Source organism: Notolepis coatsorum (genome assembly GCF_963971535.1).
Source record: "Notolepis coatsorum genome assembly, chromosome: 19".
In the NCBI taxonomy this organism is placed as follows: domain Eukaryota; kingdom Metazoa; phylum Chordata; class Actinopteri; order Aulopiformes; family Paralepididae; genus Notolepis; species Notolepis coatsorum.
Window position 1 is genome coordinate 75,032,078 of NC_140183.1, and position 26,457 is coordinate 75,058,534.

The following is a 26,457-nucleotide window of genomic DNA, read 5'->3' on the forward strand; positions in this document are numbered from 1 at the left end:
ACCTGTAGTGGATGACCGTAGCGTTCTTGAGGGCAGATAACTAACTAGGGAATTTGCTATTTATTTTGGGCCTTGCTCATTAAGAGCTTTATATGTTAGGAAAAGGACCTTAAAATCAATTCTATGAGTTATTGGAAGCCGGTGCAGAGTGGCTAGGACTGGAGTGATATGTTCTCTTCTATGAGTTAGTAATCGAGCTGCAGAGTTTTGGATAAGCTGAAGCTTCCCAATGGTTGCTTTGGGAAAACCAGTGAACAGTGCATTACAATAGTCAAGCCGACTTGATACAAAAGCATGAATCAGTGTCTCTGCATCCTTTTTATTTACGAAAGGTCTTACTTTCGCTATGTTTCTTAGGTGGAAGAATGACGTTTTCATGGCCTTATTTATATGAGACTTAAAGGTAGAGCCATATGAAATCCGTTTTATTATTTTCCAAATTCCATTTTATTTTTTCCCAAATTCCATTTTTTCCGTTTTAATATTTCAGAATTCTGTATTTTGCTTTTTATGCTCATTTTACCATCAGAAATAGTGTCTAATAAGTGGGAATGAATAAATGTCCACAATTGAATAAGATATAACAGTCCATTTAATGTTTTTAAGTGCTGCAACTCAGAAATAGTTACATTTTACACAATATTTTTCAATTAATATTGTGACAAAATAAAAATGTCAAGTGTAAACAATAGATACAGCTAGCTACTACTGACATTATCACAAAGACAATGTCAGTAACCTAGCTATATCTATTATATTGTGATGAAATATAGTAATGCATAATTTAGGCACCTTTAGTTTAGTTTATTTCGTTTATAAAGGACAGTGTATAATGACAATAGTTTGCATTAAACAAATGGATGGGTGCACTAGATTTAGCAAGAAGATATCATTTCCATCTATAGTCCTATGTACTGTAACGTTTCATAGCTATTTAAGTTTATTTAGATTATAAAGGGCAGTGTATAATGACAATCGTTTGCATTAAACAAATTGATGGGTGCACCAGATTTAGCTAGAAGCTATCATTTCCATCTATAGTCCTATAACGTTACATAGCTATTTAAGTGTATTTAGTTTATAAAGGGCAGTGTATAATGACAATCGTTTGCATTAAACAAATAGTGGGTGCACTAGATTTAGCTAGAAGCGATCATGTCCTAACGTTATAGCCATTTAATCACAATAGTGTCGCAAGTGTTTTTGCGGGTCCAGTCCACGGAACGTTGACAGAATTAGCAAAACACCTTATCACCGGAGGCATAAAAGTCATTAGGATAACGGTTACTGTTCTGCTCTGAATTCAGGGCTTATTGTGGAATTGTTTAGCTTCTTGACGACGTTAACACTGAAGCAGCCAGACGCTTGAGCACCGCGGCTGTGTTGTGTGTAACACGCTGTAGCGTCCCCACCTCCCCGGTCGCGTGTGCACCAAACGTTCCACCCAAAAACGAAATTTCAGTCCAGATTAGGCCAAATTCTGCAATATTCCACGTTTTGCAGTTGATTCCATTTTTATTGGTTAATTCCGCGATTCCGTCCGCGATTCCGTGAACGCGGATTTCATATGGCTCTACTTAAAGGTCAGGTCTGAGTCCAAGATGACACCTAGGCTTGTAACCTCAGTCTTTACATAGGATGACAGACTCCCCAGGTTTTCACACAGCACTTCCCTTTTCGCTTTTGGGCCGATCAATAGGATTTCGGTCTTGCTTTCGTTTAATTTTAGGAAGTTATTGTTCATCCACTTGTTTATTGCTAACAGACAATTTGTAATGGACTGTATGGCTGTAGTGTTATTTGGTTCTGCGGAGATATATAGTTGTGTATCATCAGCATAACTATGGAAGCATACATTGTGGTCTCGAATGATGTCCCAGAGGGGCAGCATATATAGTGAGAAGAGTAATGGACCAAGGCAGCTTCCTTGTGCAACTCCAAAGCTGCTGTCATGTTCCTCGGATACATTGTCTCCAAGCTTAACATAGAACCTTCTCCCCTTAATGTATGTTATGAGCCAATTTAGTACATGATCGGAAAAGCCAACCAGTCTTTCAAGACGACTGATCAAGATATTATGGTCAATCGTATCGAACGCTGCTCTAAGGTCCAATAGGACAAGAATTGAGACTTTGCCAGCATCAGAGTTTAGCCTGAGGTCGCTAACTATTTTAGTAAGGGCAGTTTCAGTGCTGTGATTTGTTCTGAAACCTGATTGTAATTCCTCCATGATGTTATTATCTTTGAGAAAGGAGTTTATTTGTACTGAGACTATCTTTTCTAATATCTTGCTGATAAATGGAAGGTTCGATATTGGCCTATAGCTTTTTAGTTCGTTTACATCTAAGTTTGTTTTCTTTAGTAGTGGTTTTACTATAGCCGTTTTAAATGCATCTGGAAAAGTGCCTGTTTGAAGCGACATATTTATGATTTCAAGGACATGGTGTCATGGGCCTCAGTGAAGGGAGGTGCCCAGTGCCCACTTGATAACCATGGTGATATGCTGGCTCTCAATGCCTGTCTATCTACACGTTGGGTTGTGGTGGTCATTAAGGGCCATGTGGTAGGGTATGTACTGTAGCATCGGCATTGTCATTACCTGGAACTCACATTTTAACCATTTCCTTCTGCACCCAGCCACCCACACCCTTTACCCTGAATCGGGTTCGTATCCTGTTCAGAACAGAAATGGAAAGCCTACAGACCTGAGTCATTAGCCTCGCGCATAGATCTGAGTCATTAGCCTCTCACATAGATCTGAGTCATTAGCCTCTCACATAGACCTGAGTCATTAGCCTCTCACATATACCTGAGTCATTTTCTGAGAAATGTTATAGCCAGCTTGTGCACGTTCTGACACATTTTCAGCTTTGATGCCGCAAAGTGCATTTGGCATACAATTTCAATCTATGGGATTTCCCTTTTATATACACAATATAGAGACAAGTTGTGCAGCTATAATATTGATGAACTCTTTGTTGTTAAACCAAGGTTGATGAGTTACCAAATCAACTCTATGCACTTATTGGCCCTCAAAGAAAACATTTGCTCATCATAAATGAGCCTGCAGTGATACCTTGTGATTTACAAAACTCTGAAACTAGGCTGGATGGATTGATGAGAATATTATTATCTTTGCGTAGTTGGAGTAGTGCGAGTACTGAGTATGTTGTTTTATCTTTGGAAAAAAATAATTTAATAGAATAGAATATAATAGAAATACTTTAATCATCCAGAGGGAAATTTGACACTACAAATCGCTCACATTAAACATTTAGACAGAACAAAGTCACGAATAACAAAACAAATTGCCTAAGAATAAAATAGGCCTAAGAATAAGATGATAATAATAGAGTACGGACCGGGATTCACATTTTGTATGTTACACATTCTAGTATAAAATATACAGTAATAATATACAGAAGTCTACAGAAAGTGTAATATTGAACAGTGTTGTTTTAAAAGTAAAAGTCCAGGAAGATGGTAACTGTCACTCTGTGCTCAGTGATGCAGTGAGGCACAGTGATGCATTGTAAAGTCTGATGGCTGTCGGAATGAAGGACTTCCTGTGCCGTTCAGTGCTACATTTAGGGAGTGTTCTATCACTGAATATGCTCCTCCTGTCAGCCAAGTCTGTGTATAGTGGGTGGGAGGAGTTTTCCCTGATGGCCTGGAGTTTAGCAAGGCTCCTCCTCTCCGCCACCATCGCTAGAGAGTCCAGCTCCACCCCTGAATGCTGTCGGTGACCTAAAAAGTTAATTTATTTTACGTTTTGACATCAATCTCCATGAATAATTCCCTGAGTCAATCTCACAGGAATGTTGCAGCTAATTTCTCAAGATCCACAGAGATGATTATGGATTACAAATTATAGCCATAACAGTCTTGAGACAGACGGGAAGCTCAGATGAGATAAAACTTGCCTCATGTTGTACTGCTCTGCACATAGTAGAATGGACTGCTGATAGAGTTGTACCCTTCCTGATGACTTGTCGTACAGAACTTGTAAGTCGCTTTGGATAAAAGCGTCAGCTAAATGACTAAATGTAAATGATGTAAATGGACTGCATTGATATGGACTGCATTTTAAATAGTGCTTTCATCCAAAGCGCTTGACAACTTATGCCTCACATCCACCCATTCGGTCACACATTCGAACACCGACAGCGGAGGCAACCATGCAAGGTGCCAACCGGTTAAGTGTCTTGCTCAAGGACACTTCGACACGCTGCAGAGAGTAGCCTGGATTGAACCGGGAACCTTCTGATTAATCTACCTCCTGAGCCACTGTTGCTCACAGTAGTACATACTGCAGTAGTTCAAAGTATAACTTCAGTGAGAGAGTGTCCTGCTCACCACATCATCATCACCACATAGGAAGTGGCCCCGCATGTCTGTCCAGATTGTATTCTTTAGGCTAAATATTAGGGGTGGACGGTATGGTCTAAAATTTATATCACGGTATAATTTGAAGCATAGACGGTAACGGTATATATCACGGTATCAGTGTTTCCGTTAGAATAATTTTTTTTGCCTGATAGGCAGGCTATATAAAGAATGACATCCTCAAGGCATGTAGATTTATAATATTTTAACTTAAAACTAGGCTACTTTTGCGTATAAAGTCATTATATTCCAAATAAAATAAGTCCTGAGTCGAGACTCCGTGCTGCTCCCATTGCAAACAGCGGGGCTGGATTTTGCTAGAAGCATATGTAGCTGCAGAGCCGCAGAGCTAGTGGCTCTTTCAGGTCGTTCAGCCGTTTGGTGGGGGGGGCGCTGTTGAGCGGGCCTGTGACCAGACCTGAAAGAGCCACTGGCTCTGCGGCTCTGCAGCTGCATGCTATTTCGCAAATCCACTGCTGCAGCCGTCCTCCCGTCGTTATCATAACACTACACACATATCATAATGTTTACAGCAAACTGTAGTTGATCACCAGGTATGTTTTATTAACGTGGAATAATTCATATAAGAAAAACGATAGGTAAGATCTCTTACCTTTCTCCACTGGTTAAAAATGCCAGGAACTGAAATTGAAACTTGCTGTGCGCCGCGGTGATATGTGTTTATTATGAAATGACAATTGCGTGACACGCCCAGTGCGCCCACTGCGCGAAGCCTCCTAAATAACTTTTTACAGTTTGCACATATCTATTATCTATGACTAATTCGATCTATTTTTAGGGGCAAATGCGATTGAAATAGTCGCGCTGTGGTTACATGACGTCATTGCTATTTTAGAGCTGCCCTACCGGTTACACGGTATAGTCAAAATCCATACCGTAGAGCAAATTCATACCGTTTATACCGTATACCGTTTATACCGTCCACCCCTACTAAATATAATAATAACTTTATTTGTATAGCACTTTTCATACAGGGGTTGCAGTTCAAAGTGCTTCACAACAGTAAAAAATACAGGCATAAGCGAGCATAAAAAGATAGACGGGTAGCAAGGTATGGCAAATCACAGTGTTTCACATTAGGATCTAGCATCCCAATAGGCTCTCCGCTTACAGTTTTCATTAACACAAATAGTAAAAATAGTTTAAAATGATTCAGTTTAAAAATAGTCAAAAAATTATAAAATAGAACGGACATAAAAAATACAGGCATGGGCGAGCATAGCAAGGTATGGCAAATCACAGTGTTTCACATTAGGATCTAGCATCCTAATAGGCTCTCTATTCAGTAATACAAATAATCGCAGTGTTTCACATTTGGATCTAGCAAATAATAAAAATAGTTTAAAATGATTCAGTTTAAAAATAGTCATCAGTAAGAAGTAAAAAGTGCAATAACCGACACATGAATTTGATAGGCAGTGTACAAGAGTAGGCAGGGTAAGAATAGTGCAGGTAAATACAAGTTGTGTCAGGATATCCCTGATGTTTCCTCTTGCCACTAGGTGGTAGCAGATATCTATCAGTGAAATGCCTGAGCAAAGAGATAGGTTTTAAGCTGTCTTTTAAAGATGTCTAGCGAGTTGGCTTCCCTGATGTTTTGGGGTAGTTTGTTCCATAGTTTTGGGGCATAGTTGATAAAGGCTGCATTACCGATCCTCTTTTGACTGCTTCTGGGAGCCTCTAGTAGTCCAGCAGCTGATGATCGCAGTGTTCTTGCTGGTGTGTAATTTATTAGAGTGTTGGCGATGTAGCTAGGTCCCTGTCCATTTAGAGCTTTGTATGTAAGGAGAAGGAATAAATATCTAAATGGCACAATTGTATCATACATGAATTGAACCGTTTCTGTGGTTGTTGTTGCTTATAATGTGTCTTTCTTCTTCTATTTTATTTTGTACCTCCTCTGTAGCCAGTGCTGAGTGAGTGATGGCACTGTTTCTGGATAGGACCTTCGTAGGGAACGACATGGACACGTCAAACTTTGCCCACGTCATCTTCCAGAATGTGGGGAAGAGTTACCTGCCCCACGCGGCGCTGGAGTGCCACTACACCCTCACCCAGTTCATCAAGCCGCACCAGAAGGACTGGGTCGGCATATTCAAGGTGAGCGTCTCCTCCTGTTTTACTCGTTCTAGGCCTGTCCCCGACTAAGGATTTGTGTAGTCGACTTTGAGTCGACTACGGCTCCTTTCGATCGATTATTCGACTAGGTGAGGTCAGCCCTAACTCGTTCTATTATTGACTTGGCGATATTCTTCACCGTACGCATTGCAGATGAGCCGCCTTGGCTTGACTCGACTGCGTTTGCAGGGTGAGTGCGGCAGGGTCGGCTATACTTAGCGACTGACCTAAAAGCCGGTGAAACTGGGCCAGTGCCCTTTGAGCGACCGTGTCTCTAGACCAGGGGTGTCAAACTCACTCACCAAGGGGGCAGAGCGGAATAATACAGAGGATTCTGCGGGCTGGACACGTAATAATACCCGGCCAATTTCCCGCTGTCGACTAAACCTTTACCTCTTCAAACGATATCTGAAATAGAAAAAAACAACCGTCTTACTGTCTTTTTACTATGTACTAAGGATGTCCCCGAAGCCTGTGTTTGGGATTTGAACTTTGTCAGGGTTTTTCAAACGGACGTTCGAACCTTCGTTTTTAATAATACTTTTTATTTATTTATTATTTAACACTTTCTTTGCCACGCTTATGTACATCCTTATACCATCCTCTGCCAGCTCTATTTGTCTATGGAGAAGTTCCCCTTCTTTGCAGGGCTATAACTTTTTAAATTGTATTGCTAAATTGACATTACTATGGCCCATTCAACGTCAATTATCTATCGTTCAGGATGTAGGAACGTTATACTTTTTCATTCACATATTCATACTAAAATACGGTCTAAAGTATAAATATGTTTTTATCGTTTTCTGCAGCATTCTGCAGAACGTGATTTATAGCCCTAAATGCATTATATTGATGATCAAATACAGTTTGATAGCGATCAGTGCCAGATAAAAAATTTCAAATGGACGTGCTTCTAGAAGTTACTACTTATCATCTGATGTTGACCGGATGGGGGGGGGGGGGTCGTTTATGATTCCGTGGCCAACGTTAGATGATTCATGTAGTGTCTGTGATATGATCATTAGAGCAGTTTGTATCGAACACGGTAAAAATAAACGCTGAAACTTACCCCAGTCTCCTCGGGCCGTTGGGCGATCAGCTTGGAGTAGACAGTTTTCTATTATGGGATGTTGATCTAGATCAGGGGTGGCCAACCCGCGGCTCGCGAGCCGCATGCGGCTTTTTGCCCGTCATAATTTTTTTTTTTTTTTTTTTTTTTTTATGTCACTCATTCCATAAGGACGTAGAATAAACATTTAATTTTTTTTTTAAATGGTCCATTTGCATGTTCTTGGTATCTGAATCTAGGGACATATATGGATCAGTGTCAGAAATAGTGTGTCTGTTACTAGGCTTGAGAAAATTGTAATGAACCAAAGGAGAATATCAATTCTATTTAATTTTTTTTTTATCTTTGACTGTGAATAACACCATGCTAAAATTCACCAGACCTGAAAAATCTAAGCAAATGAATAAAGGGAAGATGATTAAACAGAAGGTTTTCTAGATACAGTACTGAATTCTGCCATCTTTTTTATAATGTAAATTTCTCCACCATTTTTCATCATATTGCAACACCGTTTTTTGCAAGACGTTCACAGAAAGGTAGAGAAACTAACTGCGTTCTGTTTTATGGCAATAACGTTCAGGTTTGTGGGAGATAATCCGAAAAAATAAGAGAAATTAAAAAGTAAATCCAGAAGTCAGATGATTGACAGGGGCTGGTGTGAGCTGGGTAGGGTAGTTTTTCGAAATTTGAAAGCCCTGAGTCTCTTCCTTCAAAAGACTACACTCACTATTGGCTGTGCCACTTCCTCCTGTCAATATGCGTCGGTTTCCGACTCAATGCCCTGTGATTTCTATAATCTTATATTTCACTAATAACAGTTAAAATAATTGGTAAACAAACGTAATGCTGAAAATATACACTTTTACTGTATATCTCGGGCTTAAGAGGTTAACCCTGTGAGGCCCAAATTAAAAAGAAATTAGCAACTTCAGAGGCCAGAGGGTGGGACATATAAACACATTTACTATAAAATAGCATTGTGAGGCTGAACAACAGGACCAATTGACTATACATGTGCTTAAAGGGGAACTATCTTATAAATGGCCTTTTTCAGTGTTTACCATTGTTTCTTAGCTATGTGGACTTATATTAATAGGATATATGTCTCTAATTCTCATATTGGCGCATTCTTCCAATTCTCCTCTCACAATATTCACCCTCACTGAACTGAGTCATCTGAAAATGTGCATATCTGTGATGTCAGAGATTTCTCAGCTGCATAATAATGTGGCAGTTGATGTGGCAGTTGGCACCAGGCCACACAGTGGTTGGCGCCCAGCCTCAAAAACGGCTTAAGATCTTGAGGTAGAAAAATGCGGTTTTTAGTACTTGATTAGAAATACAAAACAATGCATTTTTTTTTGAAAAAAACCTAGGTGTTACATAGACTCACAGGAATTGTGTAAAAGTGCCCAAATAGTGAAATAAATAGTAAAATAGTTCCCCTTTAACATTTTTTAAATAAACATAATTTTTTTAAATGGCTAAAAGTGATTTTGTAATTTTGCAACCGTGGGTCTCACAGGGTACTTTTAACCCTGTGAGGCCCAAATAAAAAAGACATTAGCAACTTCAGAGGCCAGAGGGTGAGACCTATAAACACATGAAGGGTGCCGTGACTGAAAAAAAAGGTTGAGAAACGCTGGTATATGGTGTGGCTCTTTGTGGTACCACAGTCATTTTTGTGGCTTTTAGTCTCTGACAGGTTGGCCACCCCTGATCTAGATGAACCATTTCCAGGTTGTATAATACTATATACGTCCAAATAACGTTGTTTATTGAGTTAGGGCGAGCGATTGATTATCCAGTGTGTCGAGATGGAGCCCTGGGAGCTATAGCGAGTGGCCGGACCGAATTTGGATGAGCACCAGTTTCCGTTTCCGGTTTGCTGTTTGGGCGATCCGGCCACCAGATGGCGCTCTTGAACCGTTGGAGAGTTGAGAGGAGATCAACAGGAGATCTCAAGACTCCGCGTGTGAAATATGATTGCCATCACAGATTTTTGAAATATTGATCTCAATGAGGTGTTACGGCGTCATTGGCAGATTACGCATGGCGGAGAATGACGTGTTAATCAATCAATCAATCAATCAAATCCTTTATTTAACCAGATAAGCATCATTGAGATTAAAATCTCTTTTTCAAGAGCGATCTGGCCAAGCAAGGCAGCAGAAAGTTTCAACATAAAAAAGAACATCACAATAAAATACAGATAAAACATTTACATCAAGCTCCAATTTCAGGCAAGTTATCAAACAGGCAAATGATCAAACACAGTTGCACTGACCAAGGGAACTGAGTTCGTAGGATTTTAAAATGGCTTTGAATTCTCCGAGGGTGACCAGTCCTGGTAATTTTAGGTCCTCCTGTATCTTGTTCCAAGATGAAGGAGCAGCATATTTAAAAGCCCTTTTTCCCAATTCAGTTCTCATATGGGGAACTTCCAGTGTTAGAACAGCTTGAGAACGAAGGGCATACTTATATTGCTTTGTGCACAGAAGCACACTTAGGTACGAGGGAACCCGTTTAAGCAGAGCTTTGTGCACCAGAGAGAGCCATCGAGAAAATCGCCGTATTTGTAGAGATGGATAACTTGCAATGGTATATAGGGTGCAATGGTGCACTCGATTTCCACATCCCGTGACAAAGCGTAAGGCAGAATGGTACACAGTATCAAGCTTTCTAAGGTACTGATCAGGTGCATACATATAGAGTAAGTCACCATAATCGAGTAGTGGTAAGAAGGTGGTCGAGATCAGGTGACTTCTCACTTTAAGTGAAAAACAGGACCTGTTTCTGAAAAAGAAGCCGAGTTTAAGCTTCAGCTTTGACACAAGTTTGTCTATGTGAGATTTAAACGTAAGGTTCTCGTCCACTGTAATGCCTAGATATTTGTAGGAAGCAACCCTTTCGATGTCAGTCCCTCCAGCAGTAACAAGTGTGGGAAGATCAGCTGGGAGTCTCTTCCCATTTGAGAAGAGCATAAACTTTGATTTGCCAGCATTTAACACTAGCTTAAGCTGGGTAAGATGTGACTGAACAATGTCAAAGGCAGATTGCAAGAACTCCATCGTTTGCACAACACTGGGAGATGAGCAATAAATTACTGTGTCATCAGCATAGAAATGGTAAGCAGCATTAGACAGGTTGATACAAAGATCATTTACATATATGGAGAAGAGTAGAGGTCCCAGTACGGAACCTTGTGGTACACCCTTAAGTACAGGGAGGAAAGATGATGATAAACCAGCAGACTGTACACACTGTGATCTATCCGTCAGGTAATTTGAAAACTACTCTACAGCCTGTCTAGATAAACCAATTTTATGTAGACACTTCGATAAAATGGCTCGTTCTTGGCGATTAAAGGATTAAAATCCTCTTACCCTGACGATTAAAAGTCTCCCCAATTTAGAAAACAGTATTCCCATGGCTGGTGTTGGTTGATATGCTGCACGCTAACGGAGCTAACTAACAACCGGACACTCAAGCAAATAACGAGGGTAGATTTTGACTTCCTTAACACTTTGACGACCGATGGGCTTAGTCTAATTAGTGGCTAGAGGACCGGGGAATGTAAACAAACATGTGGGTTTTCTAACAGCTATATCTATACTTTATAGTGTTGCTATCTGTCCATTCTCATTGTCAATTGAGTGCATAAACCGTCCCTTCAGAATGGCTTAAAGAAAAAAAAAATCCATCGGTAGGTTGTCATTTTATAGCGCCGTGAATATAAGCTTTATCGCAGATTTCGTATCATCTATTTTCTGGAAAGCTAGTTATAGAGCTAACGGCTACTAACGTTATATTCAACAGCATTTCCGTTGTATATATGCTAATGAAATAACATAAACTGCTTATGATCCGGACTATCCCAGAGCATCTATGGATGAAAGGGGGGCGGCGGGGGACGTCGATCAGTATTATCGATTACCAATACAGTGTCCGAGTAAGTAGCCACATTCACAGATCGATTGCTAGCGTTGCACAGCAAGCTCCGATCCGGCTATAAATTAGGTGATAAATGTCTTACCGTCAGCCCGTGCGATACCCGGCAGCATTTCCCCGTTATCGATCGGCATCTGGTAGATCGATATGTCCATTGATTGATGATAAATCCCCTTATTCCATGGTGAAATCTCAGCTTCGAAACGTGATACACGGTGCATGCTGTTGGTTTGTGATCAGAGTAATATGATTCTCCGTTGGAGGGTTAAAAAAAATATTCCATTTGCCCACAATGCCACGATGGCGCCCCTAAGAGGATCTGGCCGGTATTGCATGTTGCCGATTCCACAGAGGCGGGTAGATCTGCAGGGTCGATCGGGGATCTTGATCCGGTTATTAATATGGAATAAAACAATAACAACTTGCCACGGCTATATACGTGCCTCTGGTCCACAACGCATGGCACCGAAACATGTATATATACGTGGCTGGTCCTTAAAGTGTTGAGAGGATTTTAAGTCATGGTATCCATAAACTTCAATCGGTTCGGATCCTTTGAATGAAATGAGAATGTAAACAAACACGGCGTCACGTTAGAAAGTAGCACTGAAATCACTGCGCCCAGAGAGGAGTGGTTCGGCAAAAAATTGTTCAGAGTATATTTGCTTATAAAACGTAAATGTCGAATTCAATAATTTTTTATTTCTCCAGGTGGTAAATACACAGGTTTCTCCAGGTGGTAAATACACATGTTTACAGGAACGTTTTGGAGTGTATTTCGTGACTGTAGGGCACTGTAGGGAACTTCAGGGTACAAGTCTGACCCACTTCCAGTGATGAAGCTAAGCTAATGGAGCGGTATGTATCTTCTTGTCTAACTCCAGGGAAGATGGCAAATAAGCTAATTTCCCAAAATGTTGGCGTTTTCCTTTTAAAAGGTCGGTAAGGAGGAGGCATCATTCATGGATAATTGGCTTATTATAGATTTGTTTTATAGATTGAAATGACATATATTAGGATTTAATTTATTAGTCACCCACAACAGTTTGTATTATGTTATTATCTATTGGTTAAACCGGTTCTGGACTATCGGAGAATGAAGAACAACACCTCACTTTCACTAGTCTCACGAAAAACTATTATTTACACAGAGTAGGTATGTGAAATTAATGATGCATTTGCAAGCTAATAATACCTATTAGGTTTCAATTAGTTATTCACCCACACTAGTTTGTAAGATTAGCAATTCTGGGTTAAACTGGTCCTGGACTTGGACAACTAAGTGGAATACGCACGGATGCAACCGAATAATACCACGGCTTGAGTCGAGTGAAAACGGACAACTGATCTATAAAAACATGAGGTACAACTGAAGGCTAAATATTGGGTCCTCCAATGGTTCACGGAAGCAGGGACATTTGTGCAAGGGGTGCTTGATTTCTATCACAGGCCAGTTGAGGCTAGGTGAGGCAGCGGGCCAAAATGAATCCATAAGCAACTTCAGTCTTGGGGGGCCGGATGAAAATGCCAGGTCGGCTAGATTTGGCACACTTGCTCTAGATCAGCGGTTCTCAAACTATGGGTCGCGAGTTCGCGACCCAAAGTGGGGTTGTGGGTAGGTGACACATTGGCAAGTAAATTTTTTATAAATTAATAAATATTAAAAAAAATTTATGTTCTGACAAACATATTATAAATGTGTATTGATAACATAGTTCTGTAATACAATTTTCTAATAAATATGCATGATCAAGTTCAACAACATGTGTTTTATTTTGATATTCCTTAATTCCACGTTGAAATTACGTGATACATTAAGTGTGGGGTCGCCAAAGAAAATCCTAAATAAAATGGGGTCGTGGTATAAAAAAGTTTGAGACCCGCTGCTCTAGATTCCTGCACGCAGAACTCAACGTTGATAATCAATGCACTGACGAGAGGAAGATAAAGCCTGCGTTAGTCATTTCGTGGGCTGTGGTCGTCGCGCTTGTCTTGGAGACACAAGGTCGTCTTTTTTTTTTACTTTCCCCAGATGGACCTGGTTATTGAGGCACATTACAGTCCAATACAGTGGCAGTAATTGATTGGAGCTTCCTCTGTGATGAGGGTGGAGAGAGAAGCAGAGAGGGCCTTGGGCTGCTGTAGACGAGCAGGCCTGTTGCTCAGCTGGGAACTGGAGCCCATGAGATATGGCGTGTGGGATCAAATCGGAGCAGATCAAAGCCACACAGACAGACACACAGACAGACAGACCTTCTGTACGTCTCTGTGTGGGTTTGGTTCATGCCTAGACTTGTCAGTGCTGCACTCTCACATAGTGAGCCGGAGGCTTCTGTTGCTTTGCTTCATGACGTTGCAGAATGTACCTTCGCTCGAACATTCATATGTACAGATATAAATATAGTATCTACAGACATGTACAAATTATTATATGCAGGTATGTATAGATGTGGATAGATATATTTATAAGAATAAATATATATACATTATATATACAGCATTATTGTACATGCTATCATACAGAGTTATATAGATTATATGAAAGTGTATAAGTAGGTATATAGGAGGATTATATGCAGGTTTATTCAGACAGATATGCATATATGCGGAAAATATAAATATATAAATGTATGGTGTATAGACTTGGTCTTGAATGCATACTGTATAGAGCCAGTACGCCAAGTTTCACTTTTCACCATTTGTAGCAAGAGCGACAGAATGCTTACTTAGTTTCCACTCATTTACACAGCATAAACAATACGAAAAGAAATAGTAACAACACAAAGATTAGACCTTAATGATACAGTATATAATATATACAGAAAACGTGTACTATTATACAAAATGACTAATGACTAGGGATGCACAATATTGGTGATCATATCGGTATCGGCCGATGATAGTGAGCATTCTGGTGATTCTTTTATTGATTTAATATGTCCGATGAGTAGGGATGGGTACCTTTCACATTTGAACCGATACGGTACCGGTACTTGTGAATCGATACCGGTACCCAACGGTACCTTTTTTCGGTACTTTAGTCTAAAATCTTTTTATTTAGTCGTGTAAAAAAAAATCCAAACTTCAAATAACTACAATTTCGACCGTTTTCGGCTTGCCATTGCTCCGACTGCTTTGTTGTTGAATCAAGTCAAATCCTAGGTAAGCATATATTGTGCGTGTGAACGTTGACAAAAAAAAAAAACGGTATCTCACTTGAATCGATACTTGGTAGTACCGACGTGTTTCGCTTCGGTACCTTAAAAGTACCGAATTCGGTACCCATCCCTACCGAATTCGGTACTTTTAAAGGTACTTACCGAAACACGTCGGTACTACCGAGTATCGATTCACGTGAGATACCGGATTGTTATTTTTTCTTTTCATGTCAACGTTCACACGCACAATATACGCTTACCTAGGATTTGACTTGATTCAACAACAAAGCAGTCGGGGCAATGGCAAGCCGAAAACGGTCGAAAGTGTAGTTATTTGAAGTTTTTAATATTTTTTTCACGACTGAGGTAGGTAAATTACATTTTTAGAGACTAAAGTACAGAAAAAAGGTACCGTTGGGTACCGGTATCGATTCACAGGTACCGGCACTGTATCGGTTCAAATGTGAAAGGTACCCATCCCTAGACGTGTGTGTGTTTTTCTTTTATTTTTGGATCACATTGACATCGGTAATATCTGTTATCGGCCATAACAAGGTTCATATCGGTTATTATCGGTATCGGCCAATATGCTCATATTGGTGCATCCCCAGTAATGACTACTGTTCAGGTGTAGTTGCATAGTATCCAGTGTGATATACAGTATAATTACAGTGTTGTCGACAGTAGCTAATAAAAGGCAGCCGCAGCATGGAATGTACAGTAATCAGTATGGTATAGTTGGGGTGTGTTGTTGAGCAAAGTACAAATTCAAGTGATGAGTCATGGGCCCTTCACATAGGACGTGACACCATACGCTCAGAGATCCATATTTCCAATGGGCTTTAGTTTGCACTGTTGCACCGCGGCAGCCTTTCCCCGCGCCGAGCAGAGTGTGGGCGCAGAGTGGTGCATTCCTAGACGAGCCAACTACGCTGCCATATTAGCAATGTGTATTATGTTATTATTAGTACTGTCGGGTGATTAACCCTTTCTCTGCCACGCTTATATCCATCCTTATACCATCTTCTGCCAGCTCTATTTGTCTATGGAGAGGTTCCCCTTCTTTGCAGGGTTATAACCTTTTAAATTGTATTGCTAAATTGACATTACTATGGCCCATTCAACATCGATTATCTATCGTTTAGGATGTAGCAACGTTCTACTTTTTCATTCACATATTCATACTAAAATACGGTCTAAAGTATAAATATGTTTTTATCGTTTTCTGCAGCATTCTGCAGAACGTGATTTATAGCCACAAATACATATATTAGATCATCAAATGTAGTTTGATACCGATTGACGTCATATTAAAACGTTCAATTGTACAAGGTCCTAAACGTCCTGCCTCATCATCTGCTGGTGACCGGAGTGTGTGGGGGGGGGGGGGGGTTTATAAGTCCGTGGCCGACGTTAAATCATTTATTTAGTATGGGCGATACATAGATCACACAGTTTATACGTTTAATAATAATCAAACACGCTGAAACTTACCGCATCTTCCTCTGACCGTTGGGTGGTCAGCGTGGATCAGAAAGTTCTCGATTATGGGATGTTGATATATGCGATCCATTTCCAGGTTGTATAATAGTATATACGTCCAAATCATGTTGTTTTGAGTTATCGAGTTATTGGCAACTGATCGCTGTCCAGTGTGTCGAGCTAGAGTCCCGCTAACGATAGCGAGTGCCCGGACCGAATATGGATGAGCACCACTTCCGGCGCGTCACTTCCTGTTTGGGTGATCCGCCGATCGGCCAACAGATGGCGCTCTTGAACCGTTGGAGAGTTGAGAGGAGATCAACAGGAGATCCCAAGTCTCCGTGGGTAAAATATGATTGCCATCACAGATTTTTTAAATATTGATCTCAAAGACGCCTTACGGCGTCATTGGCAGATTACGCATGGCGGAGAATGACGTGGAAACTCGTCCTTGGCGAATAAAGGGTTACAAAGATTAATCTAATTAATTACAGGATTTGTAATTAATTAATCTAATTAATCACATTTTAATCGCATAACCATTTTAGGCCCGATATTTTATATTCTATAATCATATTTCAAATTGCATGTGTCCGGATGGCAGAATTCAGTACTGTATCTACTAGGGCTGTCTTAAATACTTCGAAGCTATTCGAATATGAAAATAAAATTCGATTATGTAAAAAAATATATGATTTTTTTGTGTGTCAACTCTGCCTCTCTTTGTTAATTACAACAAGCAATGCTGTTTGTTATTTAAGATGAGGTCAGACTCGGCACTGACCGATTTGTGTTCATTGTGCTGCTTTTATAAAGCCTCAAATGACGGCTTACAATATTTCATGGAAGCAAAGTGTTTAGTTTGTCTAAGATTTAGGTTTAAACTTTACAGCACTGACAAAGTTGAACAGTGCTGTACAAGTCCCACAACATAATTCTTTTTATTTTTAATAAAAAAAATATATAATTTTTGTAAATCTTTTTATTTCGAAGCTTCGAATTAAAATCGAATCTCGGCCCCGAAGCTTCGAATTCCAAAAAAATAATCCAAGGTCAACCCTAGTATCTTCAAAACCTTCTGTTTAATCATCTTCCCTTTTATTAATTTGCTTAGATTTTTCAGGTCTGGTAAATTTTTGCATGGTGTTATTCACAGTCAAAAGGTCCAGAGCTCCAATCCAGCAATGAAGTGATGTACAGTGAAGTGATGTACAATGAAGTGACGTACAGCAATGCCACTCAATATCACCATGCTCCTTGCAATTCTGAAATAGGTGTACTCTACGAATAATAGCACAGCTTGTTCTTATAATTATTATGATGACATTATAAAGCAATTGGACTGGGTTGCACAGTTGGACTCTAACCCGGATGGGGTTAGCTACATTATACTGGCATGAAGCAACTTTGTGATAAAGAGGCACCAGTTTGTTCACACTAAAGTATTTTCAGAAACAGCCAGTGTTCAGTGTTTCCAATCGGTCACGACGCATCAGCTAAGCCCATTCGTACTGTCGCCTAAATTAAATGCCACTGCTGGATACGTACCCTACCGTACATTCTACCGTACCGTACATTCTAACATGTCTGTTTTGCATTGGCAACATATTTATGTAAATGAGGCATGCGTGTGCAAATACTAGTGGCTATTGTAATTTACATGATTTCTAAATAGCCTATTCATAAACCGGCTTCATAAATGAGCAGGCTACGTTGGCGTTGGCCATAATCTTTTATTATGTTGTGCTGTATGAGGCATGCAGAGATGGACACAAATCTCTAGGCGCTAGGCGGCCAGGAGAGTAGCAGGTAATGTCTTGAGGGGCGTGTTGGAATATTGGATTCAGAAGTGTTTCCCATACATTGATTTTATTTTGGCGGCCCTCCACAAAATCAACATTGACCGCCACATATTGACCCCACACATTTCTTTTGACTATTTACAGGTGATGTAAGTGATATTTCATTGTTAAAATAAGTGTTATAAAGCTTGACATTCTGTCAGCCATCACGGATATATAGATTGTTTGGTCAGTAACATGGGTCTCCCAGTCCCTCCGCTCTGCAGTAAACACAAAATACATCTCGTTCCCATTTCTTGCTTACTGTAAAATTTATTTTCTGTTTAAGGCAGATCGAAGGGACTGGGGCTGGAGGGGCTGTTGTAATGTAGAGCTATTATTTTAACATGTATTTTAACATGTATATTGTGCATCCCTAGTCATTACAGTCACTTATTTTAACAAAGAAAATACCACTTACACCACCTTTAAAAAATAAATAAAAATAAAATAAAATATTAGCCTAATCTTATTTCATTGCAGAGCTCCCTACTTGCTCGGCTCTGAATCTCTCTCTCTTGGACCAGTCTGTGATAGCCCCTCCCCTTGCACACACAGTCAGACAGGCAGACAGTCAGATATGAGGGAAGGAGAGAAGCACGGGAAGGAGAGAAGCACGCAAATTAGCCACATTTGAACTTAAAATACATATTCAATAACAGGTTGAGTACCATTCAATGGAAGAGGGAATTATTAGAGCAGGTGATAACAGTGGTATTGGTGACGGTAGGGTTTAGTCAGAGTAGAGATTACAGTACAGTAGTATTGGTGACAGTATGGTTTAGTCAGAGTAGTGATTACAGTACAGTAGTATTGGTGACAGTAGGGTTTAGTCAGAGTAGTGATTACAGTACAGTAGTATTGGTGACAGTAGGGTTTAGTCAGAGTAGTGATTACAGTACAGTAGTCAGAGTAGTGATTATAGTAGTATTGGTGACGGTAACCATGGTAACTTTACAGTAATGGTGGCAATATTTGGCCATTCTAAGTCAGGAAACGTTGAAACAACATTGACAATAAGGCCATGCAAAATAAATGGTTTGGTTCTGGTTGCCGACCGACCCTGCCGATTTAGGTGCGACCCAAATTTATTTTATGAGTAAAAAAAAGAAAATAATATATATATATATATATATATATATATATATGTATATATTTTTTTTTAACAATAAAGTTTTGTTAAATCTTAGTAAAAAAAAAGTGCAGTCCATGTCAATAATGAGAATATATAAAAAGCAAGTATTTCACAATATTTGCACAGCTCTCTGACGTCAGGATATTTAGTGATTATTAGTATTTAGGGGTGGCATTTTTAATACTACTACCTTTGTACATTGTACTTTTGTAGTACAGTGTCTTTGTATTTTAAGTACCTTTAGTATTATGGATATTAAACATGCTGGCAGAGTACATGCATCCATGTTATCGTGAAACATTTTATTAAATAAACAAATTCCCTATCCATAGTCGCCGTGGGAAAAAATTCAATCAAATAAATTCCCTACCTACCCATGGCCTTAACTGACAACCAACAGGAACCAAACAATTTATTTTGTTAGGCCTAAGTGCAACATTTCTCAAGCCACGACTGTGCAGTAAAAAACGAGTCTCTCAAAAATCATAAACATAAACGAGCAAACACAAAAATGCAAGATTCCTTTCCGTTTCCTCCTAAATAAATAGTACCCAGCTTGTATACATCGAATATGTATTTAAGTTGTAATTTTCACTTGTCGAGTTTGAGACAATTGACGTACTTGCAGTGGAGCACTTCATATCGCTCAGGTCCATTATTCATTGAATCAGGCTACTGCCACGAATGGCTCCGAATTCTGTGGGAAACACTGTCTGTGTATTCTAGTCTGATGGCATACCACATTGTGGTTTACCCTCGAGCGAGGCACCTACTGTGGCAGTACGATTCTTAAACAAGCACTAATTCCTTCTGCCACTATAACACAGAGTAAAGGTGGAAAACGCTGAGTGCAGGATCATACATCATGTAAATGTGCCTGGCTCTGCTGACAGACGAGAGGCTTGGTGCCAAGGGCTAGCATTCGAAGCATAGTGGACACTTGGGCCTTGAGCAAAGAGTTCTATAAGACGGGTGTTTTTTCAAAGTGTGGGTCGGGACCCGCGTGTTGGTCTTCAGAATAGTAAAATGATGGGGCGGCTAAGTGGCGCAGTGGGCAAGGCGCTCGCCACTAACGCAGGAGATGCTGGGTTCGAGCCCAGCTCTCTGCGTTGCTTCCGGCTTGGCTGGTCGTTCATACTAATACAATCGGCAGTATTAGGCGGTGGGAAAGCCAGTGGGTGGGGATCGGACGTTGTGGACAGCGACTCCTACAGGTCGGTTGGTGCGCCTGTACAGCAGAATCAGGAAGTATCGGGGGCAGCGTGAGCCTCTCATGCGTTACTCCTCGCCACTGAGAGATCGCGCTGTGCAGGTGAAAAGATGCGATGGCTGCCTCCTCGTGTACCGGAGGGGACACGTGATGCAAGGCTTGGTCCTCACTGCAGCCGACCAGTGGGAGGCATGGTCTAGCAACGTTCGAGACAGGGGAGGGAAGAATTGGATTATACTAAATTGGGATGGGAGAAAAAATAGAAAATGGGGAGAAAAAGAAAAATAGTCAAATGAATTCCCTGAATGATTTTCTGGAAGTATCGCATGCAAATATATGCATAAGCCCCAATCTCTGGTCCATTGTTTAGCTGTAAAAGACGGCTAAATGCTGTCCTGTTAACCTACACGACAATCTAGTGCCGTGTTTTGGGTCTTAAAAAATATATATTCTGAAAACGTGAATCTCCTGAAAAAACGTTTGAAAACCACTCCTGTAATTAGTTTTGTGTAATATAGCACTTACTTAATACATGTCTTCCCTTGATCCTGTACTTAATTAAACATTAAATACTACTCAATAAAACAGTCTAATCAATAGCCCTCCCCAAAAGAGAACACTAAACCTGAACCTGTAATAAAGATAAGACTTGAATGTCCCCATGGGGAAATTACCTTATTGTTACAGCAGATTAAGATTAAAATAATAAATATAATATGAAGATAAATAAAAATGTGAAGGGTAAGAAATATGCAATTATACAACAGTATGTTAACATATTGAACATATATTGTTGTATACAATCCATTACGGGTATCATTATACAGCACAAGTACAGTACGACATATACGTAATATACAATGTAGATTAAACTGGATATAACATATATAAATGAGTACTACTGAGTGTAATGCTAATCAGATGTATGTACATGGTTGTAATATTAATATGTACAGTGATACAGGTATAAAGACTGTATGGTAAGTCGTACTGGCCAGCAGCGTAACTAGTAAGAGTAGGTAAGGGATATGATATAGATATAGTATCTACAGATATGTAAAAAGGATTATATGCAGGTATGTACAGACAGATATATATATATATATGTATGGTAAGAATAACAGCATGTAGCAGTATGCACAGGGTATAGTCACAGTATTGTACATGGCTAATGAAACAAGGATTGTTGTCTTTGGTAACAGTCCCTCTCCAGCAATGGCAATCTTTTGGGTTGTGGAAGGCAGCTAGCAAAGTAGGGAAAAAAAAAAGAGCACAGCAACGCTTCATAGAGAGCGACTTCTTCACGGATGGTGCTCTGAGGTGGGAGGCCATCAACGTCACGAAGAGCCAAGAAAATGCTTGCACTCTCTGATTTGAGGCTGCACAAGATTGCCTGCAAACAAGGCGGACGTGATTTACAATTGACAATTTAGTCATGCAGTGATTGATGCCTTTTCTACGGATGGTCGGGCCAAGGACATCAAGGATCTGGATCTGTCAGTAGACGAGCTTCCCGTTCAACGCAGCCTTGGTCTCAGCTGGAACCCCCATGTCCATAGCTCATGCATGCATTTTCCAGATTGCTGAGAAACATAAACCATTTCTTTGTCAACACAGCGTGTTTGACCCTTTGGGCTTCCATGCCCCTGTGGTTTTTCAAGGAAGACTACCTCTTACCTGCAATGGGAGAAGCCCCCTTCCCTCAAGACGTGTATGAAAACTGGAGAAGATGGGAACGCTCCCTGCAGGAACTCTTGACTCTGCACATTCCTTGCACCTATGGATCCTCCATCTCGCAAGCCAAGACTACTGAACCTCTTTGGATGCCTCAGTTAAAGCTGTGGCCTTACCTTCTCCTGATCTTCCAAAAACAGACCTGTTCAAGCACCAGTGGAAGATTGTTCAAGTTCTTGCTGATGTGTTCTGGGCCTGATGGGGTGGTTTCTGTGCAGAAGGACAGAATCCAGGCTTGCAGGCTTTCCGACAGACATTCAAAAGGGTATTTCAATCTTTTTTATAATAATAATAGAAATCGCACTTTGCATGCCCACAGAATAGAATCTGTTTTGAACCAGCCACTTCGAGCATGACAGCATCTTCAACAGCAAGCTGTTCACATGGTGAATGGGAGTTACGGGGCGTCTATACTTTCCGTAGCCGCATTTCTGGCAGACGCTCTCTGATTGGCCACTGTTGCCCAATCGCGTGACGAGCTGTGTCTTTGCCCATTTCCGCGTCGAACAGCCTGCAAACTACCTGGCGTTCTATCGCCATGCTCTAAGACAAACTCTAACCTTAACCAACTTCGAAAGAGTGCCTAAGCTTAACCGTCGAAAGAACTTGCCGTCACGCTCTAAGACAAACTCTAACCGTAACCAACTTCGAAAGAGTGCCTAAGCTTAACCAGTGTAGAAACAGGCGTCGGCCAATCAGAGAGCGTCTTGCCAGAAATGCGGCTACGGAAAGTATAGACGCAGTTACGGGTGGGGACTTGCAGCGACGCGGGAAGGGGGGGTGCTGCGGGTGCTGCAGCACCCCCTGTTGGCAGGGAGTTGTAACTGCAAGGTTGTTTTGGCTTTTATTCCATTGTAATACCGTATCCTACTCAATGTCACAGAGCGGCACTGCAGATTTACCCTACTCTTGGAATTTGGAAAAGTGCATTACCGGCCAGATCCTCATAGGGGCGCTGTCTCGATAATGCAGTGTTATTAAAGCAGTGTTAAATAGGGCTGACCTTCAAAGCTTTTTTTGGCAATCGAAGCTTCGGGGCTGAGCTTCGGTTTTAATTCGAAGCTTCAATTTTTTTTTTTTTTTTTATCTTATGTTGTGGGACTTTGGTAAACTTTTTTGTTTTTAAATGTGCTCTATAAATAAAGTGGATTGGATTAATAAATTAAGTAGCCCGTTTCGTGACTGTGACGCAGCCAACAAGGTTTCACTCGGCTGTGTGATTTAATTCAAGGTGGATCGCTGTTGTCGTTTGAACAACTTCAGATTTCATGGGAACTACCAATCCCCCAAATCAAGAATGTTTAAGATGAATGAAGTAAGATTTTGATTATTTGAAATATGGCCTGTATAGACTAAACTATGCACAGAATTATGTCAGTCTACAAGGTCCGGATTCTACATGGTCCGGCAATGTAGACCTTGTAGACTCCACTACAGACCAATTATCAGTGAATGTTCATGCATTTTTAAGAAGGGCTACTTCCACAAAAAAACAAAGAACTCACCAAAACATCTCAGTAGCACCTTATCTAAATGTTCTATTTCATATATGGAGATTCATATTTATTTATGTATTGCATGCATTTCTACATTTTATTTCCTATTTTGTTTATTCATCCCAGTATCTTTCTTTCTTATGTGTGGAATTCTACAAGGCATTTACATTCACATTCACATTTACATTTAGTCATTTAGCTGACGCTTTTATCCAAAGCGACTTATAAGTTCTGTACGACAGGTCATCAGGAAGGATACAACTCTATCAGCTGAGTAACAATATTCATCAAAGTGTTGCGTGTTACAGTGTAGGTTAGTTTATTAGGACAAGTGCATGACAGTAAGGTTAGTTAGGGTTAGATTTTTTTAATTTTATTTCAGATAATGGTTGAAGAAGTGCGTCTTTAGTCGACGGCGAAAGATTGGACGGGATTCGGCTGTCCTAACTGGGGTGGGTAGTTCATTCCACCATTGTGGGGCAAGGACTGAGAATAGGCGTGTAGGTGGTGTATATGTGTTTGAGGATGATATCCTTCAAACAGGCAATAGTGATGATATAATTTGGGCAGTGCTGAGCTGGGTTACTTTCCTCCAGTGTATTTGTCCCCCGGCCCCACCCAATGGCCCCATGCACACACACACACACACACACACTGAAGTAAAAAAAAAAAAAAAAAATCGATTTTTTTTTTTTTTTTTTTTTTTTTTACTTCGATTTTTTTTTAAATGTTCGAAGCTTGTGCCATCGAACGAAGCTTCGAAGTATTTAAGACAGCCCTAGTTAGTACCTGGCTGGCGCTGGCTAACTAACGTGGCTATCATTCTGTGAGCTAGCGTTAGTACTAGGCTGGTGCTGGCTAACTGGCTATCGTTCTGTGAGCTAGCGTTAGTACCTGGCTGGCGCTGGCTAACTAACGTGGCTATCATTCTGTGAGCTAGCATTAGTACTAGGCTGGTGCTGGCTAACGTGGCTATCGTTCTGTGAGCTAACGTTAGTACTAGGCTGGCGCTGGCTAACTGGCTATCGTTCTGTGAGCTAGCGTTAGTACTAGGTTGGTGCTGGCTAACTGGCTATCGTTCTGTGAGCTAACGTTAGTACTAGGCTGGTGCTGGCTAACTGGCTATCGTTCTGTGAGCTAGCGTTAGTACCTGGCTGGTGCTGGAATGTGTGGAATTCTACAAGGCATGTAGGTGTATATGTGTTTGAGGATGATATCCTTCAAACAGGCAATAGTGATGATATAATTTGGGCAGTGCTGAGCTGGGTTACTTTCCTCCAGTGTATTTGTCCCCCGGCCCCACCCAATGGCCCCATGCACACACCAGGGTTTCCGTTAGAAAAAATTGTTGCCGGCCTCAGTGTCCGGTAGATTTCAATCTACCGGTCAAATGAGAGAAATTCCGGTCAGAGTTTATTGAGCTTAAAAACAATTGATAGGCAAAAGAATGACAACAAAACAAAAGAATGACATCATCAAGGCATGTAGATTTATAATATTTTTACTTAAAACTAGGCTACTTTTGCGTATAAAGTCATTATATTCCAAATAAAATAAGTCCCGAGACTCGTGCTGCTGCCGACTTTAAATCAAATGTCTGTGTCAAAGGTGTCTGTGGGCAGTCGCCCGACATTAATAAACAACAGTTTGTTATAATCACATTTTTATGAGCTAACGAATTCCGTTATATTGGACATTTGTATTAATTATATCAAGCGAAGAACTGAGAAATTTGGCAGAGAGAGACGGCAACATTATCGTGGGTTTACTTTGCGTGACAACTCTCCACCTCGCAACGACTTATTTGCAAAGAGTATGGCGCTGCAGAGCAGCTGATTCAGCTGTTATTGGCTCTTTTCTGGGGACCGCACAGCAGCGCCCCCCACCCAACATTGAATTGAAAATGGCTGAATTGGAGTACTGCTGGAATACTGCATTGTGCTGCTGCTGCTCCGGCTCTGCAGCTTCACAAAAGTTCGCACACCCAGCACTAAGCTCTCGCTGACAACGTCGTTGTCATTATTAGAAGCAACGAGGAAACAAATGTAATGATCGTTTCGTTCATCGCATAGGCTATTTAATTTTAGCCTATTTTAATACAATTCAAATAATCAAATTGTGCTTAGACTCAGGGAATTATTTTCACCGGACATTAAGACCGGAGAGATTAAATATGTCGGACTTCAACAGATTTTGCCGGTCAAATACCGGTAATTACCGGCTAACGGAAACGCTGGCACACACACACACACACACACAAAGCGAAGTACATTTTTTTATTTTTATTTAAATTTTTTTTTAAACTTCGATTTTTTTTTATGTTCGAAGCTTGTGCCATCGAACGAAGCTTCGAAGTATTTAAGACAGCCCTAGTGTTAAAGCTATGCGTGTAGCCAATGGCCTGGAATAGTTTTTGGGACGATGAATTCGCAGTAAAGGAATATAACATCAGCCAATGGACATGGTTCTACCAGATGGCGATCGATAACTTTATGACCCCAAAGGGGGCGGCTACGTGGCGTAGTGGGCAAGGCGCTCGCCACGAATGCAGAGACGCTGGGATCGCCTGTTCGATCCCAGCGTTCCACATTGCTTTCAGTTTAGCTGGTCGTTCATACTAATACACATTGGCCGTATTAGGGGGTGGGAAACTGATGGGTGGGGATCGGGCGTTGTGGACAGCGACTCCTACAGGTCAGTTGGTGCGCCTGCGCAGTAGAATCAGGAAGTGTCGGGGGCAGCGTGAGCCTCCCACGCGTTACTCCTCGCCACTGAGAGATCAGGCTGCGCAGGTGAAAAGATGCGACTGCTGTTACCTCAAGTACCGGAGGGGACTTGTGCTATGTATGACTTAGT

The 26,457-nt window shown here is 40.7% G+C and overlaps 1 protein-coding gene across 1 annotated transcript in view; it reads left to right on the forward strand.

Annotated features, from left to right (window-relative positions):
• Nucleotides 1-26,457, forward strand: part of tax1bp1b (Tax1 (human T-cell leukemia virus type I) binding protein 1b) — an 81,908-nt gene that overhangs the window by 7,576 nt on the left and 47,875 nt on the right. The window contains exon 2 of the mRNA XM_084336704.1: nucleotides 6,314-6,507. Within this exon, the coding sequence (XP_084192830.1) occupies nucleotides 6,331-6,507 (177 nt within the window). The 5' untranslated portion in view covers nucleotides 6,314-6,330. The remainder of the gene's footprint in view (nucleotides 1-6,313; nucleotides 6,508-26,457) is intronic.